This window comes from Electrona antarctica (genome assembly GCF_951216825.1).
Source record: "Electrona antarctica genome assembly, chromosome: 14".
Classification (NCBI taxonomy): domain Eukaryota; kingdom Metazoa; phylum Chordata; class Actinopteri; order Myctophiformes; family Myctophidae; genus Electrona; species Electrona antarctica.
Window position 1 is genome coordinate 25268152 of NC_136795.1, and position 19513 is coordinate 25287664.

Consider the following 19513-nt stretch of genomic DNA (forward strand, 5'->3'; position numbering starts at 1 on the left):
GCATCAGCACCGCTTACAACCCGCCCACCTACCCATCGCACACACATATAGCACACACACACACACACACACACACACACACACACACACACACACACACATAGCACACACACACACACACACACACACACACACACACAGGCACGCACGCACGCACACACACACACACACACACACACACACACACACACACACACACACACACACACACACACATGCACACGCACTCACATGCACATGCACAATCTTAAGCAAATAAATAAACACACTGATTCATACACACTTGCACGCACACACCCCCCCAGGTCAAGGCCCTATGGGGGTCTGTACAGAAATAGGTCATTTGTCACACATGATGACCGCGGGCAGAGGATGCATTATAGATGAGACCAAACAGCCTGTACCACACAGCCAGGGAGTAGGAGGTGGAGCAAGAGCAATGACAAAACCCCTCCTCCGAAGAGGAGACAACTTCCTATAGTGAGATCATCTTACTCTGAGAGTGTATGAAAAATGGACAGCATGGTTACGTTTGTACACTCTCAGAGTTGGAAATGACAAATACCAAGTATTCAGGATTTGACAGTGTACAGCTTGAATAACAGAAACGAGTGCTGTGTCCGCATTAATCACAAATGACCTCAGAATCGCAACTCCACGTGTTACAGCTCACAATGAAATGTTCTTCCGCTAGACGTTTTTTCACCCCCAGCCTCGCCAAACCCCAACCCGTGTCCATTCAGAGCCATGTATACGTGGGGAATGGTACGCGGGTTAACACAGAGTCTGCCTAATTTGGTATTCTCCATGTCTGCACCTGACCCTGTAGTCAGCCATCTGCCTAGCATGTCAGACAGAGGGGCTAATAGGAAGGTGTGGACATTATCCACTCATTCATTCACCCCATTAGTCCGCTTTGCTGACTTCATGTGTTGTTTGGGGGGGGGGGGGGGGGGGGCACAACTCACTCACCAATTGTGCTAATATATATTCTTTTCCATTTCTTCTTTTGTTCCGGTGTTGCGTCAGGCAACTCAAAAGTGTGGCCATAAGGTGCCCACTGGTGTCCTCACACACACACACACACACACACACACACACACACACACACACACACACACACACACACACACACACACACACACACACACACACACACACACACACACACACACACACACACACACACACACACACACACACACACACACACACACACACACACACACACACACACACACACACACACACACACACACACTTTCATTTCTAAAGACAAAGACCCAAGTAGTGAATTTGCTTAGCACCGCTCCAAGGAAAGCGTAAATGGCGGACGAGGGAGAAAGGAAAGCGAGAGAGTCAGTCAGTGTGTGGAGAAAGTGTGTGGAATAAGAGACAAGGCTGCTGTCTTCTGCTGCACCCATCTGTTCTGAAAGTGCAGGTGGAGCCCTATTCACTCAGCTCTGCGTTCATGTGCGTGTGTGCATGTGAGTGTGAGTGTGTGTGTGTGTGTGTGTGTGTGTGTGTGTGTGTGTGTGTGTGTGTGTGTGTGTGTGTGTGTGTGTGTGTGTGTGTGTGTGTGTGAGAGAGAGAGAGAGTGGGGGGGGGGAACAGGAAGAAAGGAAGGGCATGAGAGAAGAAGGAGGGAGCAGCGAGATGGAGGGGCAGGGATGGAGGAGGGGGCTCTGGGTGCTCTCTCTCTCTCTCCTGAAGGGGATAATGGGAGAGGAGCGCATACATATAGCAATGGCTGCCATGTAGTACCCTCCCTGCACAATTAGCCAATCAGCAGCCCGCTCTGCCAGCCAGAAGGACGCATAAAAGAAGAACATTGCAGCAGCGGCACATAAGGAGACTGCGAGAGTAGCAGGGAAATTGCACACGCACTCAACACACACACTATCGCAAACGCAGCCGAACCAGAACCCCCTCCCCTGGACACACCCTGCCAAGGATCACTGCTTCTTTTTTTTTTTTTTTTTTTTTTTCTCCTTCCTCCTCCTCCTCTCATCTGAACGGTCGCCCACGCCGCTCGGAGGAGAACGCTCTCCCCTCATCATCATCATCATCTTGAAGAAAAAGAGCCCTTTTCTCCTCATTTTCTCCCTACAGAGGACACCTACAATCTCAAAGGACTGAGATCCCCCTGGCGAAGATTGTATTTTTTCCTTTTTTTTTTCTTTTTTACCTTTTTCTTTTAAACTGGACACAACAACCGTATACGCAGAGCGTATAGGCCATATATACTAGGCCACATACAGACTCAACCTACAGCTTCAGGACCAGTGCAAATAAGGCGGACCTAGACCACTTTCATTGTACGTCAAGAATGGTTACTGTACGTATGCCTTTATTTTTCTTCTGTTTTCAAGGGGGGTGTTCTAGCATCAGGGATACAATCTTCAATCCAGAATCTCTGTCTTTCTTGTATATGTGCAGTCTATGTGCCATGCTACAAACATAATATATTTCATGTCTAAAGTCTACAAATATTTACATAAAATAACATCTAAAATAGGACTCACGCTTCTTGTATTGAGAACACCAGCCAATTGCTTACACAAACAGCATAGATTGGATTAGGGATTAGTGGCCTAGGTTTTTGTCCAGTGCTGTATTACTATGACAAGATTAACGATCAATAGAGGCAATTGGTAATCTTATACTGAGTGATGCGCCAAGCGCGGCTATACACACCAGTCTGCGTTCAGCATCAGCGACCGATAACGACTTTCTCCTGCCATTTTACACAACACTTCACGTTTCTGCACCATCCAAATGTCGCAGTTTTGTAACGTTTGACTAAGCCCGTGGCACACGTACACGGCGTCAGCGAAGGTGACTGCATTCCGCAGGAATAAAAGAGGAGGCATGAAGGGAAGGGCGTTGGGGCACATTGAGGCTCTGAGGCCCAATGAGCGACAGACAGAGGCGGAGGATACTGGCGCAGGCAGCACACATGAGCACAGGGATGCTGGAGACGGCTTTCAGAGACAAAACATGATGCCTTGGAGGCTGAGTGAGGGCCCATCGAGAGTAAAGCGAAGAAAAGGGTCGAGTCACTCAGAGATGGGGGGAGGGGGTGGAGAGAGAGAGAGAGATAGAGTGAGTGATTGAGTGAGTGAGTGAGATTACGCATCCGATGGTTTGGATTGAATCAGGCAAGTCAAAATTCCTAAGGGTTTCCCGTTGCGATGCAACCGAGTAAATGGGCTGGAAATTTCACAGGCTGCGATATTAAGGACAGATATGGACTTGTATCTCTGCAATTTCGGTTTGTATGGGGAACATTATTATAGCACACATAGCAGTGATAAATGAGCGTTGCTCGCTCTGTGCCGACGGCTGAACTGGGCGTGTCTCTGCTCTGATCCTGAGCATCACATAATGATGATGGCACGCGCTGGGCTTCGGCCTCAGAGCCGATGTGAACAAACGCCCTACACAGGATTGACTAACTTGTAGACATAGAGGCCTATATTAGCTGCAGGTGGAATGCTTTATTTGGCTAGTCTAGACCTTGTGTTAAGGCTAAACTAAAAAGCACACTCCCAGTTACATTAAATGAATCGTTGATTGTTCAGCCACGGACTGAAATATCAACAAAGCGCGTGTTCACTGTTGTACACCCATGGCTGGCATTAGGCCTATACTGTGTTGGCTAGCGAATATGGCTATTGCAAATAATTGCAATAGGGCTCCTAGATCTGATGTGTTATATTAACTTCTTGGGGGGAATAGCCAAATATACATTGGCAAAATAGAGTTGTGTACGATGCAAATGGTCTTCATTAAGTAGGCTGCGTGCTACTCCATTCTGAAATCAATGCTATAGAATAACAGACTACAAAATGTGATTTAACGTAGGCTAGAGTAGAGTAGAGTAGGCTATAGCCTACACATTTTGTAGCCAATTCATGTAGGCTAACCTAAAACATGGCTATTTTCAGAAGGTCATAAAACAATTCATATATGTGCTAGTGCTTCGACACTTGGAATGCATTGAGGCATTCCACTGATCAACCTAAATGTAGTTAATTGTTATATTCTAAACAGTAAACACCGTATGTATGTTATTTTGTCGCACCTCGCTTGCTTTCTTGAAGGCCGAGAGTGTCAGTCTGACTCAGACGGGCATATCTCTGTCCACATGGTCCGCAGTCCTCCTCCATCGTGTCTGTACCGCAGTGCCAACAAATAAAACCGTTGAGTCAGACAACCTTTCTGAGGCACTTACACAACCCAAGGACAAGGACAGCACACACATGCCATCAATGTAAACGGCTCAAAAAACACGTCTGGTAGGCCGATCCTCCATGGAATCAATCATTTTTGAGTGTTATAGCCAGGGTAGGCAGCCGATATTAAATGGCCCATGTCTTATGCATATTCAATTGGATCGTGTAGCAATATGTTTAGCCTGGTATGGTATATTGAGTATGGACCTTCACACTTTGCAGACAAAGCTAGACTGTCTAACAAATAGGCTATTAGGCATAGCCTATATACAATGCTGTTATGTAAGTCTGTAATTAGTAGTGTTTTGTATAGGCCTAAAGCTTACAAAGGCAGAGAGATGCAGGCCTATGGTGCAATCGCAGAGACCACAGTTCATTTCTAACCTTTTAGGCTAACGATGTTGATAAGCAAAACAAAACACAACTTAGTTAGGCCAGTCATGTTAATAAAATAGTGGTAATAATTACCCTATTAGCATTTTATTTTTGGGGGGCTTTTTGACTTTCTCAAGGGAATCAGAGCTGGCAACTGTACCATGCATTGTTCCCGAAGCGTCCTGTCCTGCAGCCTGGCCGGCCGCGACACAAAGCGCCACTGTTGACATTAATATTCATAGTGCTGCCATAGTCTGTGCGCGACAGAAGAGGAGGAACGGGTGGCTCTTTTGTTTGGCCGTTTCAATACGTTTATTCAGCAAAAAGGCGCTTCGGTTTGTGAATACCCGCCGCAGAGCTCTGGATTTATAGGCTACATCTCGTTTCCAGTAAGAGAAGTATAGCCTAGGATTATTATTATTTAGGCTATTAAGCGATGAAATAAGCATTTATGAACACGCTGAGAAATTAAATCGTGTTTCTATAACGTGCGTGATAAAGTTGAACAAAAAAAGCGACTCGACGGTGTTGAGATTTCACGGGTTCTTTCTGCTCTCGTACAAAATAGCCCGAAAGCCACTCCCTTTTTCTTCTTCAGCACGCTGGATAGCGCCCCGCATGTTGCCATACTACTACGACTACATTCTTCCCCTCGTCTCTGACGACGCCGTCTGCTTTGATCTGATCAATGGCTGTATGGGGAAAATAGAAATCTCCTTTTCTACAGAACCTGAGCACAAAGCGACGCCGGTGACAGTGACACTGACACGAGCTGTGACTCCTGTTGTCTTACAGCTGCCTGCCACCATGATCCTTTAAGCTGCAGGGAGTGTGGCTAATGCCCTTTGTTTAGGATAATCCCCTAATCTGTGTTATTTAGAAGGCCCATTTACATTTCAGACTAGCGTTCAAATATCATTCATGCCTCCTGGAAAATAATGTAGAGTATAGCCAATAATAATTGTAATGAAATTATGTTCTGATATGACTGAAGAATATAGGATGCTACAATAACTGTACATGTCTGTCTGTCTGTCTGTCTGTCTGTCTGTCTGTCTGTCTGTCTGTCTGTCTGTCTGTCTGTCTGTCTGTCTGTCTGTCTGTCTGTCTGTCTGTGTGTGTGTGTGTGTGTGTGTGTGTGTGTGTGTGTGTGTGTGTGTGTGTGTGTGTGTGTGTGTGTGTGTGTGTGTGTGTGTGTGTGTGTGTGTGTGTGTGTGTGTGTGTGTTTGTGTGTGTGTGTGCGTGCGTGTGCATGTCTGTGCGTGTGCACACAGAGAGAGACACACACTTGAAAAATACATTTAAATAATATATTTAAATCCTCCTTGTCAATTGATATAATTTACAATCACCGAAGCTCACAATAAGTAATCAATCAATGCAAATTGTTTACGGGTGCAGATAGAAGGGTCTCTCGATCCCAAAAATGACACAATCCCGGAAAAAATGCACAAAACCCTAAAATTCCTACTCCTTTCTGTCCTGGTATTGATAGTCGCCATCTCTCAGTGTGTTTCTTAAATAGCTCATTTCACATACAGTATAAAGTAAGAAAAGAAAATCGTCAATGTAAGAATGTAACATGGTTACTATGGGTACAGATGGAAAAATTAACACTGAGGATTTGACTATGTAAGGTCATGTTATGTTAAGTGTTGTTCATCACTCTTACTCTAGTGACAGTGCTATGCTCTGAATGTCATGGGATTATAAAGCCACTGTTCAGATACTACAACATTTCAAGCATACCAAGTGTAAGACTTGTTATTTACACAGCAAAATCCATGAGCTGGGTCCATTTTTACACTCTCAGAGTTAACATTAACTCTCAGGATTCCGCTGTGCAGTCATGTATAACGGTCTTGTTTTGTAATTGAAAAGTGCACAGTGTAGGTGGTACAGTATGTGTGCTTGGCAGAGAGGAGGCAGGCTCTTGTTTGCGTGCGAGTCTGGGTTCATGCATTTGGAAAGAGACAGGCAGCGCTGTGGTTGGCGTGCAAGTCTGGGCCCATGTGTAGGCGATGATGCTGATGCAATACATTAAATATTGAGGGAGATCTCTCAGACCCCTGAAATAGAAAAAGCACAGTTGGACAAAATGGTTGGCCCAACTACCTGAATCTGTCAAGAATTTTAAGTTGACAATTTGTGTGTTCTCCGGGGGTTTTAGTGTCTAATGTGGCTGCATCCAGCTTGCCTGTGTATATGTGAGAGTAAATCTGTAATGACTTGTACAGGCTGGCATTTTTCAGCCTGTTTCGAGATTTCTCACAAAACAACAAACGCTTATCATCCCTTAATGCTTATATACAACAGTACAAGCTGTATCCATGGGCGTTGACAGTATTTATGATTAGTTTGGAAGATGGATCGGATGCAACAGTACCGTTTTGTTTATCTGTGTCGTGAAACTTCAGCACCACCCACCAGTCCTCTATTTCTATATGACAATCTGCATTTTAAATGCAGTTTGTGTCAATCTGTGTAGCCAGGCACCCGTCAACTGCATGGCTCTGTGAATTATATAACGTCTACACTGCTCTGAGGATAGTGGTTTGTCATGCTGTGGTTTATTTCAGTTTGAGTCACATAACATTTGTTCTATTGTGGAGTTGTCATGTTAGGGACACATTGAAAATGGCTCAATATTGTATATCGTTGCTGGCGGGTAGAAACCTCATATGTCCAAAACTGTTACTTTTTAGGATTCAAAATTTAAAATGGCAAAAAAATATGGAGATAAGAGGTTTCTGTCCGACAACAATAATATCCTTATATTCAAATTTCAATGGTATTAATCATACCATTTAGTATAAAGAGTAAAGACACCTGCATATTTGAATACCGTTGCACATAGATAAGCAAGCATGTGAGCTATATTCACCACCACATGATTAATAGCCGTTCTACTATTCAGTGCCTTTGTGCACAGGTTTTAGCTTAAAGCGTTTTATTTTTAGCCTTTTTAGTCATAATTCACACTGTTCCACTTCTTTTCTCTGTGTGATGTTCTCACCATGTCAACATTAATTTGACTTAAAGATAACCCCGGTTCACACATACAGTACATACATACATACACACACACACACACATACATACGTGCACACATACATGTATGCACACACGCACGCACTCCAACAGACAAGGACACTGCGCTCATTCAGGCATTAGAAATAACACACCCTTTGTGGAGGTGTTACCTGGACAACTTGAGTGGAGAGGTCATGCTCAAAGCAAGAAGGCAGGTTAGAGCCCTGCAATCCACACAGGGATTTGAGAATAGCTTCAAAGCAACACATGCTTTTAAGGCGCATGTGATCATACCATGAAGTGGAGATGGAAAATATTGTCAGATGGTTACAACAAAGAGACAGTGCACCAATTAGAGGAAGCTAAACTCAGGTAGACATGATGGACGTGAACCAAAATGTAGAAATGTTATCTGCTTGTATTCTTCTCTGCACTGTTTGTATGTGGTAATTTGTAGCTAGAGGGAATACTGTCATACCTCCAAAAACAAATACTAAAAAATGAGACTATTCACTGTACTGTAGTTGTAGACATGCTTTAATGATGTCTGGGTGCCATTCAACTCAGTGCTTTCCTTCACAACCGAAAATCTTAAATAATTCTTCTATAGAAGACGCTTTAATTAAGTCCCTGGACTAAAGATACCTTTTGAGAGCCCATGAGATTCATGGGAGATTCATTTAGCCCCACTGACAGACATAACCAACCAGCTGTGAGACAGCAGCCACAACTCATTTCTAGAAACCAGCATAATAATATTATTCACCTTTGTGACCACACTATGAGTAATACACTGTACAGTACACATAGACACGGTATTAACTATGCAAAATATTATAAGGCTTAGCACAACCGGCTCACCTTTACAGGTACTCGCCCCTGCATCATCGGTGAGTCAGTCTCCTTTTTCCTCACTCAAGGCACATTCCTCCAAACTGGGCCTGAGTTGAGTGGCTTCTGCAGGCTTAATCAATGTTTAGTTGATTATATGCATTGTATCTTATATATATATCAGTCAGTCATTTTGACAGGTAACATGTACGTATCTACTTTCACAGCTATTCATTCACTGTTATATATTTATTGTATTAATAAATATATAACAGTGAATGTATAGCTGTGAAAGTAGATACATTTAGATGAATCCATAAATGCATTTACATCAACTTATCCTTCTTTGTCTTAAACATTTGATGTTCAACATCAGAGAATAGAATAGTATACAACTAAGCACGGAAATATCATTGTTTCAACTTTATTCAGGCACTTTGTCCAAATTGCTCATTGGACTAAGTCTTCACATCAGCATGCTGTAGATATATATATTATTTTATAACTTGTTTTGAGGTTAAAGTGTTCTCCTCTCATTAATGTAAAGTGCCTTATAGTAGTGTTGGTTATCATATGGTTAAATGATTCTTGTAAGGGGTTTGTCCTTGAATTCAATAATACACTCTACTTCGTTTGAAGGTAAATGGATGATGGATGATCCAATCTAAAATGGTGGCATGGAGGTGACATTAATACAAACAATAAAACGACATGTTTTGAGTTTGAAGGTTAAAGGGGTAATTCACAATTTCTTCACACTGAGCAGCCATATACCGACTGTCCAGTGTCGGCAATGACATCAAGGTTTACAATTAAATGAGTCATGGAGAGACAGAGAACTGGGTGTTGAATGAGAGGTCTAGAAACGAGGAAGAAAAGTAGAGCAGGAAGTTTTGTTTCTGCCGCTGCACACAGACGTTCCCTGAGAATCCCCAGTGGATCAAATGAAGCAACATGGTGTACACCGAGGCAACGCATCAAACACACTCGCCATTGCGCACTAGCCCACACTCAAACACACTCGTGAGAAAAGTAAAGGAAACCAAACAAAACTAGCTGAGCATCCCAAAAGTATTCCCAAATGATTTTTATTCCAAAGTCATATTCCTTATTCATGAATTAACCTGATTGATGTTCAGCTGCCTTGTCTGTAACAGAACACCCCCACTGACCCCATGCCTACGCCACCATTATGATCATCCCTTGGTCTGTATAATGATGCGATGGCGTTTGACCCTGAAGAGAGTTGGGGGAGGGGACAGAAAAAAAGGGAAAGGGACTGTGACATCTGCAGGACCAGAGGCAGGGAGTGAGTGAGGAGGAAAGAGGGGGAGATGGGGGCAGGGAAATGGTCTGTGTTGCGTGTATGGCAAATCAAACCCTGTTTCCTGCTCCCTGCAAGCAAAGCTGATTCCTGACCTTTTCTCGTCATGACAATGACAAAGTGGAGAGGGCTGTGTGTGTACGTGTGATTTATGTACATGTGCCTGTATTATATATTAGCTCATTATCAAATAGGGCAGGTGCACATTTCCATTGCGACATAACCACTATTTCCCACTTCCTCCCGATGTGTATTAGTGAGTGAGATCTAATTTCAGCCTTCTCCTCAGCAGATAATCAGTACGATGGAAACCCAGGTGTCCAACGGTCCGAGCGGAACCAGTCTGCCCAACGGCCCAGTCATCAGCACCAACGGTGCCACAGACGACAGCAAGACTAATCTCATCGTCAACTATCTGCCTCAGAACATGACCCAGGAGGAGTTCAAAAGTCTGTTTGGTAGCATCGGAGAGATCGAGTCCTGCAAACTAGTTAGAGACAAGATAACAGGTGCGTGGAGAATTTGATACACATATTTTGCTGCATTGCTTTGTCTTGACAAATTGTTACAGTGAAACACTGATGTTCTTATGTAGTATCCTTGTCTCCAGGTCAAAGTTTGGGTTATGGCTTCGTAAACTACGTAGATCCCAATGATGCAGATAAAGCTATCAACACACTCAACGGTCTAAAACTGCAGACCAAAACAATCAAGGTAAGAGGCCCTTTATTTCCCCCCTCCTTCATCTACATACTTGACTTCTCTCTATCCTCTCACCCTCGTACTCATCCTGTGATTCAACACAGTGTGGAAAGACGAAAGAAAGGAAGTGGGGATTTCTGTAGCGAGAGGCAGAGACAGACGTGACAGAGGGAAGGGGGGGGGGGGGGGGGATGCGCGTGGTTGAGGGGAGCAGTGGCATGAACAAAGGAAGCAACAGAATTGGAAGAAAGAGAAGGAGAGAGTGGAGGTCAGAAAGCAAGGGGCGGGCAGCACGCAGAGGTGATTGTGATGGAAATGTAATTAGGAAGCCTGACTGTGGGGCAGCAGGGTCAGTCCAGGTTACCCCATCTGCCTGCAATCTGGGCTAATTAGGGGGCGTCTTTGTCCCGAAATCAGATGAGGGGGAAAAGGGCTGGGTGGGGCAGATTAAACACTGCTGCCTCCCCTCCCCCCCACCTGATCAAAGTGGATCAAATATTGTGACAAAGCGCAGGATTGAGAAATCGAATCTCTGAAAGACCAGAGCTGGAGATCCTGGAACAGCTGTCCATGGATAAGGAACTTATTGACTCATGGCTTATCATACAACAAGCAATTGACATGTTATAGGCCTACAGAAACAAATACAGCACGTCTATAGGTGTATTCGAGAATAGTAAAAAGGAATGAATGTACTGTAGATTATATATTTATGGATAAAATAAAGATCCAATATGATTATTCTAAAGTATCGGTGGTAGCAGCGCTATATTGTCAATTACATGAATTAATCCGGCTGGTGTGTCTGTTATTTCACCGTTTCACTGCACAATTACTTTTTCACTGAAGCACAAACAGCCACATTTGAAAATGTCACCCTAGTATAGACGTTTGGGTAGATTATGACAAAGCAAATATCCGATTGTGCGTGGAGCCTCAATGGGGAGCGGCGCGGGGTGCGTTGGGGGGGCGTTGGGGGAGGGGGGGGGGGGGGGGGGGCGTAGCTTGGGGAGCAGAATGCCAATGACGGGATTAGAGGCCATATGGGCTGCAGGCACCATCTGCACTGTGGGAGCAGCAGGGAGAGGGTTAATTATAGGGCAGTCTCTGCTCCCCGAATGCAGCAACTCCCTCGACTCCTCCAGAACACCCTAATCACTGCAGCACACAACCCTCCCTCTGATGCACAGTCTGTCTGAATGTCTGTCTGTGCGCACAATGCACACACTGGTGCTCACTCGGCAGTGAACCCAACCACCGCATTGTTTGTTTAATAAGTAACATGCATGTCTCTTCATGTTTATAACACCACGGCCCATGCATGTGAGAGTTAAAAACATGATCCCTAGCGCTGCTATTCTGGGACTGGAACATCCAGCTGAAATAGCAAATCTACAAGCGTACGATGTGTTGCAAAGATATTTGGTGGCTGTAGAGGTAGAGGGGAAAAAAGCAGAACCTAGTATAGAGCCCTGGGGTACTCGGGTGAACTAAGTCTAGGAGGTGGTTAAAATATTCTGTATCAGAATTATTTGAATTTTGGTACACTTGCATTCATCCCTGCCATATTATATCTATGGTCCAGTGCATGCGAGTCAGGTGGCGTTTATAAAATGAGCGAGCAAGCGTGTTTTTATGAGTTGTTGTCAAGGACCCTGGCTGTCTTGTGATGTATTTACATTGTTTGCTGGTTGCCAGTGGAGCTGCTCTCCCCTAGAGGTCGGAGACAAAGGCAGGAGGCACGGGAGGGGCGGTGGTGGTGGCGAGGGGGGGCAGATCAGCCTATCTCAGACAACACTCACACTCTCTTCCTCCATCAGACACAAACACAACACTCCCCAACAATGCTTAGAGTCACACTATCTATCATACACATGCTCACTCACTCGTTCCCATTCACACACATGCATGAATATGCATGGGTTCACAAGCAATCACACTCACACCATATCCCTCTCTAGAACACTACAAAATGTACTCAAAAGTAGGCAGACACCAACAATAAATCACAACGTGCAGAGACACAGTGGCACCAGAAAACAACATTGCACGAATGAAACGGGTAGTAATGCTGCTGATGTTGGATGTACATGTAAACATGTACACTTGTACAGTATCATCGGTGAGGGTGAAAGTAAATCTGTAGGCGTCTGATTGTCTGTGACAGAGTGGGTGAGAGCTCAAAGACACTGGCAAACACTTAGTTTCCATTGGCCGGGGGTGAAAAAGAATCAGGGAGATTATTTTTCTGCGGACAAGACAAACATAGGATTCACAGGAAAGGTTAAGTGTAAAAATAAAATGCCATTAATAATAAGCAACTCCTGGGAGGCTACCATGAAATGTAATGGTTAGAGTAGAGAGCAATGGTCCCGGTTTGATTCCGGGGTTGGGGAACTGCATTGTTTTCCTGTCTCTCTCTACTGCCCTGTCTACAATAAAGCCCTTTGTAACTTTGTTGAGAAGTGCTATATAATATAAATAATGTTTCATCATAAAGCAAACATGTCCAAGAATATAATTATAAGAATAAAATAAATAAAAAACGATTCCCTCAGAGAATAGAGAGGGCGAAGGATGCAACACAGGTCTCCAGATGGAATCTAACCAAAACAACTTGCAATGAAGTAGCCAACAGAGCTGGTACAGAATGTGTCTGACTCCTTGCTGTGCTGTAGGTGTCGTACGCCCGGCCAAGCTCGGCTTCCATTCGTGATGCCAACCTTTATGTGAGTGGTCTCCCCAAGACCATGAGCCAGAAAGACATGGAGCAGCTGTTCTCCCAGTACGGTCGCATCATCACATCCCGAATCCTCGTGGACCAAGTCACAGGTACAGCCTCTTTAACTAGCTCACATTGTGTCTACTGCAGGGGTGGGCAGCCACCTCCTTCTGATCTACCAGTTGATGCGGTTAGGTTATTGACTTGTCAATTCAGTTGATCAAAAACAACCATTATTATATATTTTTTTATTACTTCAAATTTTATCCCACGAGTTTTGTAACCCAAAAACAACCATTATTAACCATTATTGTTTTATGTGCAAAAATAAATTCTACTTACTATTTGTCATTCATATTAAATTATTGACTCCTTTGTTAGTTATTTCTGAATGATGGACTTATTGTATTTTTGTATTCTAATTATAATTAGCAGCTTTGTTATTAATTATTAAGGTGATTTCACGGTCTGCCTAGCCAGCCTTAAAAAATGGTGACCATGTGCCTGAAAAGGCTGCCTACCCCTGCTCTACTGCCTGTTTCACTGGGGGCATTACATTTAGCCCAGGCCAGGCATTCCCATGTGACTATATAGCCAGTGAGTCAGTTCAGTCTTACCACCACCAAAACACCTCCCAGGTACTAACATTGGCCTGTTTTCTGAATCGGAGCAGGCGTATCGCGAGGAGTGGGCTTCATCCGGTTTGACAAGCGAAACGAGGCGGAGGAAGCCATCAAGGGTCTGAACGGGCAGAAACCCCTGGGTGCCGCGGAACCCATCACTGTCAAGTTCGCCAACAATCCCAGCCAGAAGACAGGACAGGCCTTATTGACCCAACTGTACCAGACAGCTGCCCGCCGATACACAGGCCCTCTGCACCACCAGACCCAACGTTTCAGGTACTGAACTCCCAAAGCTATGTATTACAGCCATGTCAATGCCACCCCATCCTCCTAACGAGAACTGCACTGTGAAGGATAGATGTTGTTGAAGCATGTAATCAAATGTAATTGTCCTGTGCTGGGTCTTCGAAGCCAAACCAGTCTGCTAATGCGAATCAAAGCCACCATGCCATCGTTTGAATGATTTGTTTTTAGAGGTTGTATCTAAAAATGCATGTGGAGAAGGAAGATATTATGAAAATACTATAACTTATACCAATTAAATATGCTGTTTTGATATTAGTTGTGTGAACATATCAGTTTGCTCTACAGTTACATATTTAACTTTAATATCTTGAAAGTTGCTTCGGATGAGAAATCTTCATTTGTGCAGAAATAAGTCAAATTATGGACTAGACGGTTTCACAGTATGGGGGATAATTTTTTAGTAATTTAAAAAAAGTCACTCTGTACCATCTGAAATAACTTCAATTTCATCTGTCACTGGTTTAGTTAAGTGAATACATTTATAAACTGTGTTATTTCTTCACAATGAAGCATTGAAGTCAAAACTATGGAATGTAAGTCAACGCGACTGATTGAGTTGTCTAAAAGACATTAGAAAAGTTCATGACATTTCTTCTTACAGTGATAGAGTGAGCTCTGTGGCACTTACTGTATCTTTTTCCCTCTCACTTTTTCTTTTAAATTGCAGTATCATCCCTCCATTTGGAAAGGGACCAGATTCAAATAACGGCACAAAACCAATGTAAGAGACCACATTTTGCCAACCCTAATAAAAACTAAAGTGCCACACAAATCTTGGTTTAAAAAGAAGCATACTGACCCTTCAAACTCTCAGAGTAGATGTACATGTGCAGCATATTAATTATACAATGATCACATCTACAGTGCTCAATTTAAGATGGTTTGAAATTGAGATTGAAATATGTGTCTAATATCAAATATATCATGCTAGATGACTTGTGATTGTAAATAAAAGACGGCACAGCTTTTACTGTTGGTATACTGACAAAATGATAACAGGTACATATATCACAGACACAGATTGTAACATTATTAAGGAGAGAGATACATATTAGAAGCAGCAGCTAAAGATATGTGCATGACTGACCACAACAAAAGGACACAGATAAAGATTAAAGTGGAAATCTATCCACTATTGGGGATTGCTACACCATCACCTTGTGATTGGCTGATTTGCTGTTCGCAGTGAAGGCTGCCCTCTGGAGGCCAGCAGGTGAAGGAGCTGCATGTTGAACTGAAAAAGCCCTCCCTTCCTTGTAGATCTCACTACTAACTTCTCCATCCCCTTCATTCTCCCTCTTGCGTTGCAGACTCGACAATTTACTAAACGCCAGCTACGGAGTCAAGAGGTAATTTCCAACGGTGTACTTTCAAAAGCAAAAAAAAAAAAAACAGTCCTCAAACAAAGCGCCCGGAATACCGCCTGCTGACTTCATCATCTAAAAATTAAGACATTTCCCTGTTCACATTGCCCGGTGCCCAATCACATACAGTAAACAGGCCAAAAGAACAAACTACCGCCGTAGGCTTCTAACAGCAGGGTATTCTGGCATGGCTTTGTTTAACCTTTTTTCGTTCTTTTCGTTTTGATTAATTGAACTGATTTCTATGTATTTCTTTTATGAACTAACATTGTCAATTTCAGTTGCTTTAATGTCTAATTTTCTTTTCCCACCAGCATGGACATACCAGATTCCGTTTGCGTCTCCTCTGTTTGCGCCAGTTTTTTCTGTATGATTTGATTCCAATTTGCTTTTCATCCCCCTCTCTAGGTTTCTGTGTTTTTGTTCGATATTGTGACTTTTTTCCGTTGAACATTGTGATGTGTCTGATTCTTGCAGAGGCTTTTGGTCAGCAGAGAATTATGACTAAAATATGCAGTATGTGTGTATATGTGGGCGTTCGCTGTGTCATTTCGGGTGAAAGCAGGTAGTTTGGAGCCACTGTGGCGCCCACACATATATCAATCTACTTGGGGATGGAGACTCCATACCCAACTCCAGAAAGCTTTATGCTTTCTATTAACAGACAGTATAGAGTGGTGAATGCGGCGTGGAACTTCAGAATGACACCCATGGTAGTTCTCCTTCTCTCCTCCCCAGATTCTCGCCCATCACCATTGACAGCATGACCAGCCTGGCGGGGGTCAACCTCACTGGTCCCACCGGAGCCGGCTGGTGCATCTTTGTCTACAACCTGTCCCCGGAAGCGGACGAGAGCGTCCTGTGGCAGCTCTTTGGGCCATTCGGGGCCGTCACCAACGTCAAGGTCATCCGCGACTTCACCACCAACAAATGTAAGGGCTTTGGCTTTGTCACCATGACCAACTACGACGAGGCGGCCATGGCCATCGCTAGCCTCAACGGCTATCGCCTGGGCGACCGTGTGTTGCAGGTTTCCTTCAAGACCAGCAAGCAGCACAAAGCCTGAACGAGCGAGAGAGAGAGAGTGTGAGAGAGAGGGAGAGAGAGAGCGAGAGAGAGGAGTTGCTGGTGCCAGCACTTCACCCTGCAGGGAGAGTATATGAGCTCCCTGTGCCAACACCTCTACATGGGCCTGGACTGACTCTCTCTGACACACATTCATGACATATTATACGATCACGTACACATGACGCATACACGGACACATACACGCAAACACAATCAAACACATCCATACGCAAAACATAACACACAAGACGTCAGAGTTTAAAAACAAAAAATACACTAGTAGAGTTTTTCTTTTTCTCTTTAGACAACATGCTAGTCTTTCCCTACATTTGCCTGGATTGAATTAGTAGGGCTATACGTAGTCGGGTTTTTCGGAGGCAGGGGTGAGAGACCGAAGCGAGGGAGACAGTCTAACGAATGTGACAGAGAATGTGTGCCGAGTGCTTTGATTGAATTCAGGCAAATAATGACAAACTGCTGAACAAAATGATCAAAAATCTAAATGAACGAATATGTGCAATTTACCCAAACACTTACCCTACCATCTCTCCCCATTATCTTGCTGGAGAGGATGTAGTCACTTTTTTACACTTGGGCATTTTGAATCAGTGATTTTTTTAGATCAAAGAAAAATAAAATTAAAAAACAGTGTTCTCTTATATACGTATATTAAAATATAACTATATATTCAATATTTAAGGTGGTTATAATAGCCGAGTATGTAAGCATTTTCTAGAAACTTTGACTACTGTTTCCTGACTGCATTAGGTGGTGCCTAGTTTCTCTACCCTATGCGAGCTTATAAGCTCAGAGCCAATATTATTTAGGTTAGCTAATGGATACTGGCCACAGAAATTAATAGCCTGAAGGCCATCAGAATCATGCTTCATTTATACTCTGTTTTATGATGAGGTATAAATCAGGCTTCACTATATTTCCCTCACTTTATTTGGTCTCACACCAAAAGACACGGCGACAGTACGCATACTGTACATTTATCATCAAAATGCACATTTAACATGGTTCAATTATCAACTATAAGTATACGAGGGGGGGAGGGGAAGAGCCCTGTAATTTCAAACTGTATCCATCTACAGAATGTTTTCCACCACAAGCTGTCTGTGATCTTAAGAGCGTTGTGGCTGTATTCCCACGTTGACAGTGTTCAATCACGTATCTAGGGAGCTATAGGGAGTTCTGGGTGTAAAGGGAAACCCATTCACCAAAAGACAGCAAACTTTAAAGGAAAATACCGGTGTTACCATTTGATCAGTGTACCTCGATCAGTATTACACATCGGACCGTTCTCTTTTGCGTGGCTTTGATGTACTGATATGAGGTGAGGTCTCATAACACATGACATTCTGTAGCCTATAATGGCTTCCGTAATAATAAACAGATTCCAGTCCCAATGTAATCTGTATTGTTCCAACTGAATGCTATGAATTCAGAAATGCTGTGAACACTATGAACTTGTTCCTGTTTATTACCGGACACGGGAAAGAAATTCACAGTCCAGGATTATGGCTTCCAACTGACAAGGACATCTGTCAGCAGGATATTAGTTCCAAAATAACTGCGACGCAGTGTTCTGCAGAAAGTAGCTTCTGAGTCACATGCTCCAGGCAGGCCCACGGTAGCATAGAAATAATAGAGATGAGCACATACTCGACCACACCTATCGTATATATTCATCTACAACACCGGTATTTTACTTTAAACTAACGCTCCCAAGGAAAGGTCAGTTTTACATTTCAGCAGAAAATATCACTTCTCTATAATTCCAACCTGCATAGAGCAGATAGAGACTGCAGTTCCAATTATACTGAACAATTGGAACTGACTGATTTAGAGTCATGGGTGTGAGCAATGTTACCTGGCAATGATCTCATTATCATTGAGCCTTAGAGGAGACAGTTACCAATTCCTCCAGCTTTGCTAAATGCTCCTTAGTTTCATTTAAACTCCTTCCACTCAATCAAAAGGCTTCCCAGAACAAGCTTTTAACTCACTCCTGCCGTCCTAAATAGATGATTGTACAAAATCAGACCTTCATAATATAGTGTCAAAAATATATTTGCTTTGGACGTTGTTGGGCACTACCACCAAAATAGCATTTCTCAAAATATCCCCAACCCAGTTGCATGGAAATTATTTATGGCACCCTTGATAAAACATTTAAGACCAACGAAAACCTGTCTTGCTGAACTGTCTGTTAGAGACCTGACTTAAAATGTACCAAGGGGAGAGCAATTGCCTTCTAATATTGAGACATCTGCACATGATAATAGATGAAATAAGGTCAACTGTAAGCCTAATTTATATTTGGCAAGCGACACCGTCGCGATGAAGTATAAATTAGACTATAGTCAAGACATTCTTGCTTTTCTAAATGACGCTGTGTTAGCCAAAGAGGATGTCGATCTCTTTGAAAGGATTACATTAGAGATAAATCTATTTTTATACATACAAAAGAACAAGACCTTGTGCTGAATTTTTACAGATTCTTAAGCTTGGAAAAAATTGGGACATCGCATGGCTTTATATGAAACCCTCTGATCTTTGCAGAGAGAGGGCAAACAAGGCATGTGGTGTGAGGGTGGGGATTTAGGGAGGGGGCGAAGGAAAGTTGTATCTCATACAAACTTAACTGTTTTACCATATCGAAATGATTAAATTGTCTTAACTGAAAACAAATTTGATGTAAAAAAACAAAACAAAATAAAAGTAGGAAAAAAGGCAAAATGAAACAGTTAGGGGGTATAACCTGACAGACACATCTGAGTGTGTAGACACACTCGTATCTCCTGTCCTGAGGTAGTGTACAGTGGTGCTTCAATGATAGTGCAGTGAAGTCAAGTGCTTTGACTTGTGAGTCCCAGAAACAGCTGCAGTGAGTCAGGCTCATTGCCCAGCTGGAAAATAAA

At 43.2% G+C, this 19513-nt stretch overlaps 1 protein-coding gene across 1 annotated transcript; it reads left to right on the forward strand.

Annotated features, from left to right (window-relative positions):
• Positions 1 to 2871: 2871 nt before the first annotated feature.
• On the forward strand, positions 2872 to 16584 carry elavl3 (ELAV like neuron-specific RNA binding protein 3; the record flags this gene model as incomplete). Its single annotated transcript, XM_079520784.1, has 8 exons — positions 2872 to 3036; positions 10091 to 10310; positions 10412 to 10515; positions 13182 to 13335; positions 13890 to 14124; positions 14822 to 14875; positions 15465 to 15503; positions 16236 to 16584. The coding sequence occupies 8 exons, from the start codon at positions 2872 to 2874 to the stop codon at positions 16582 to 16584; spliced, it is 1320 nt and encodes a 439-aa protein (XP_079376910.1).
• Positions 16585 to 19513: the final 2929 nt, after the last annotated feature.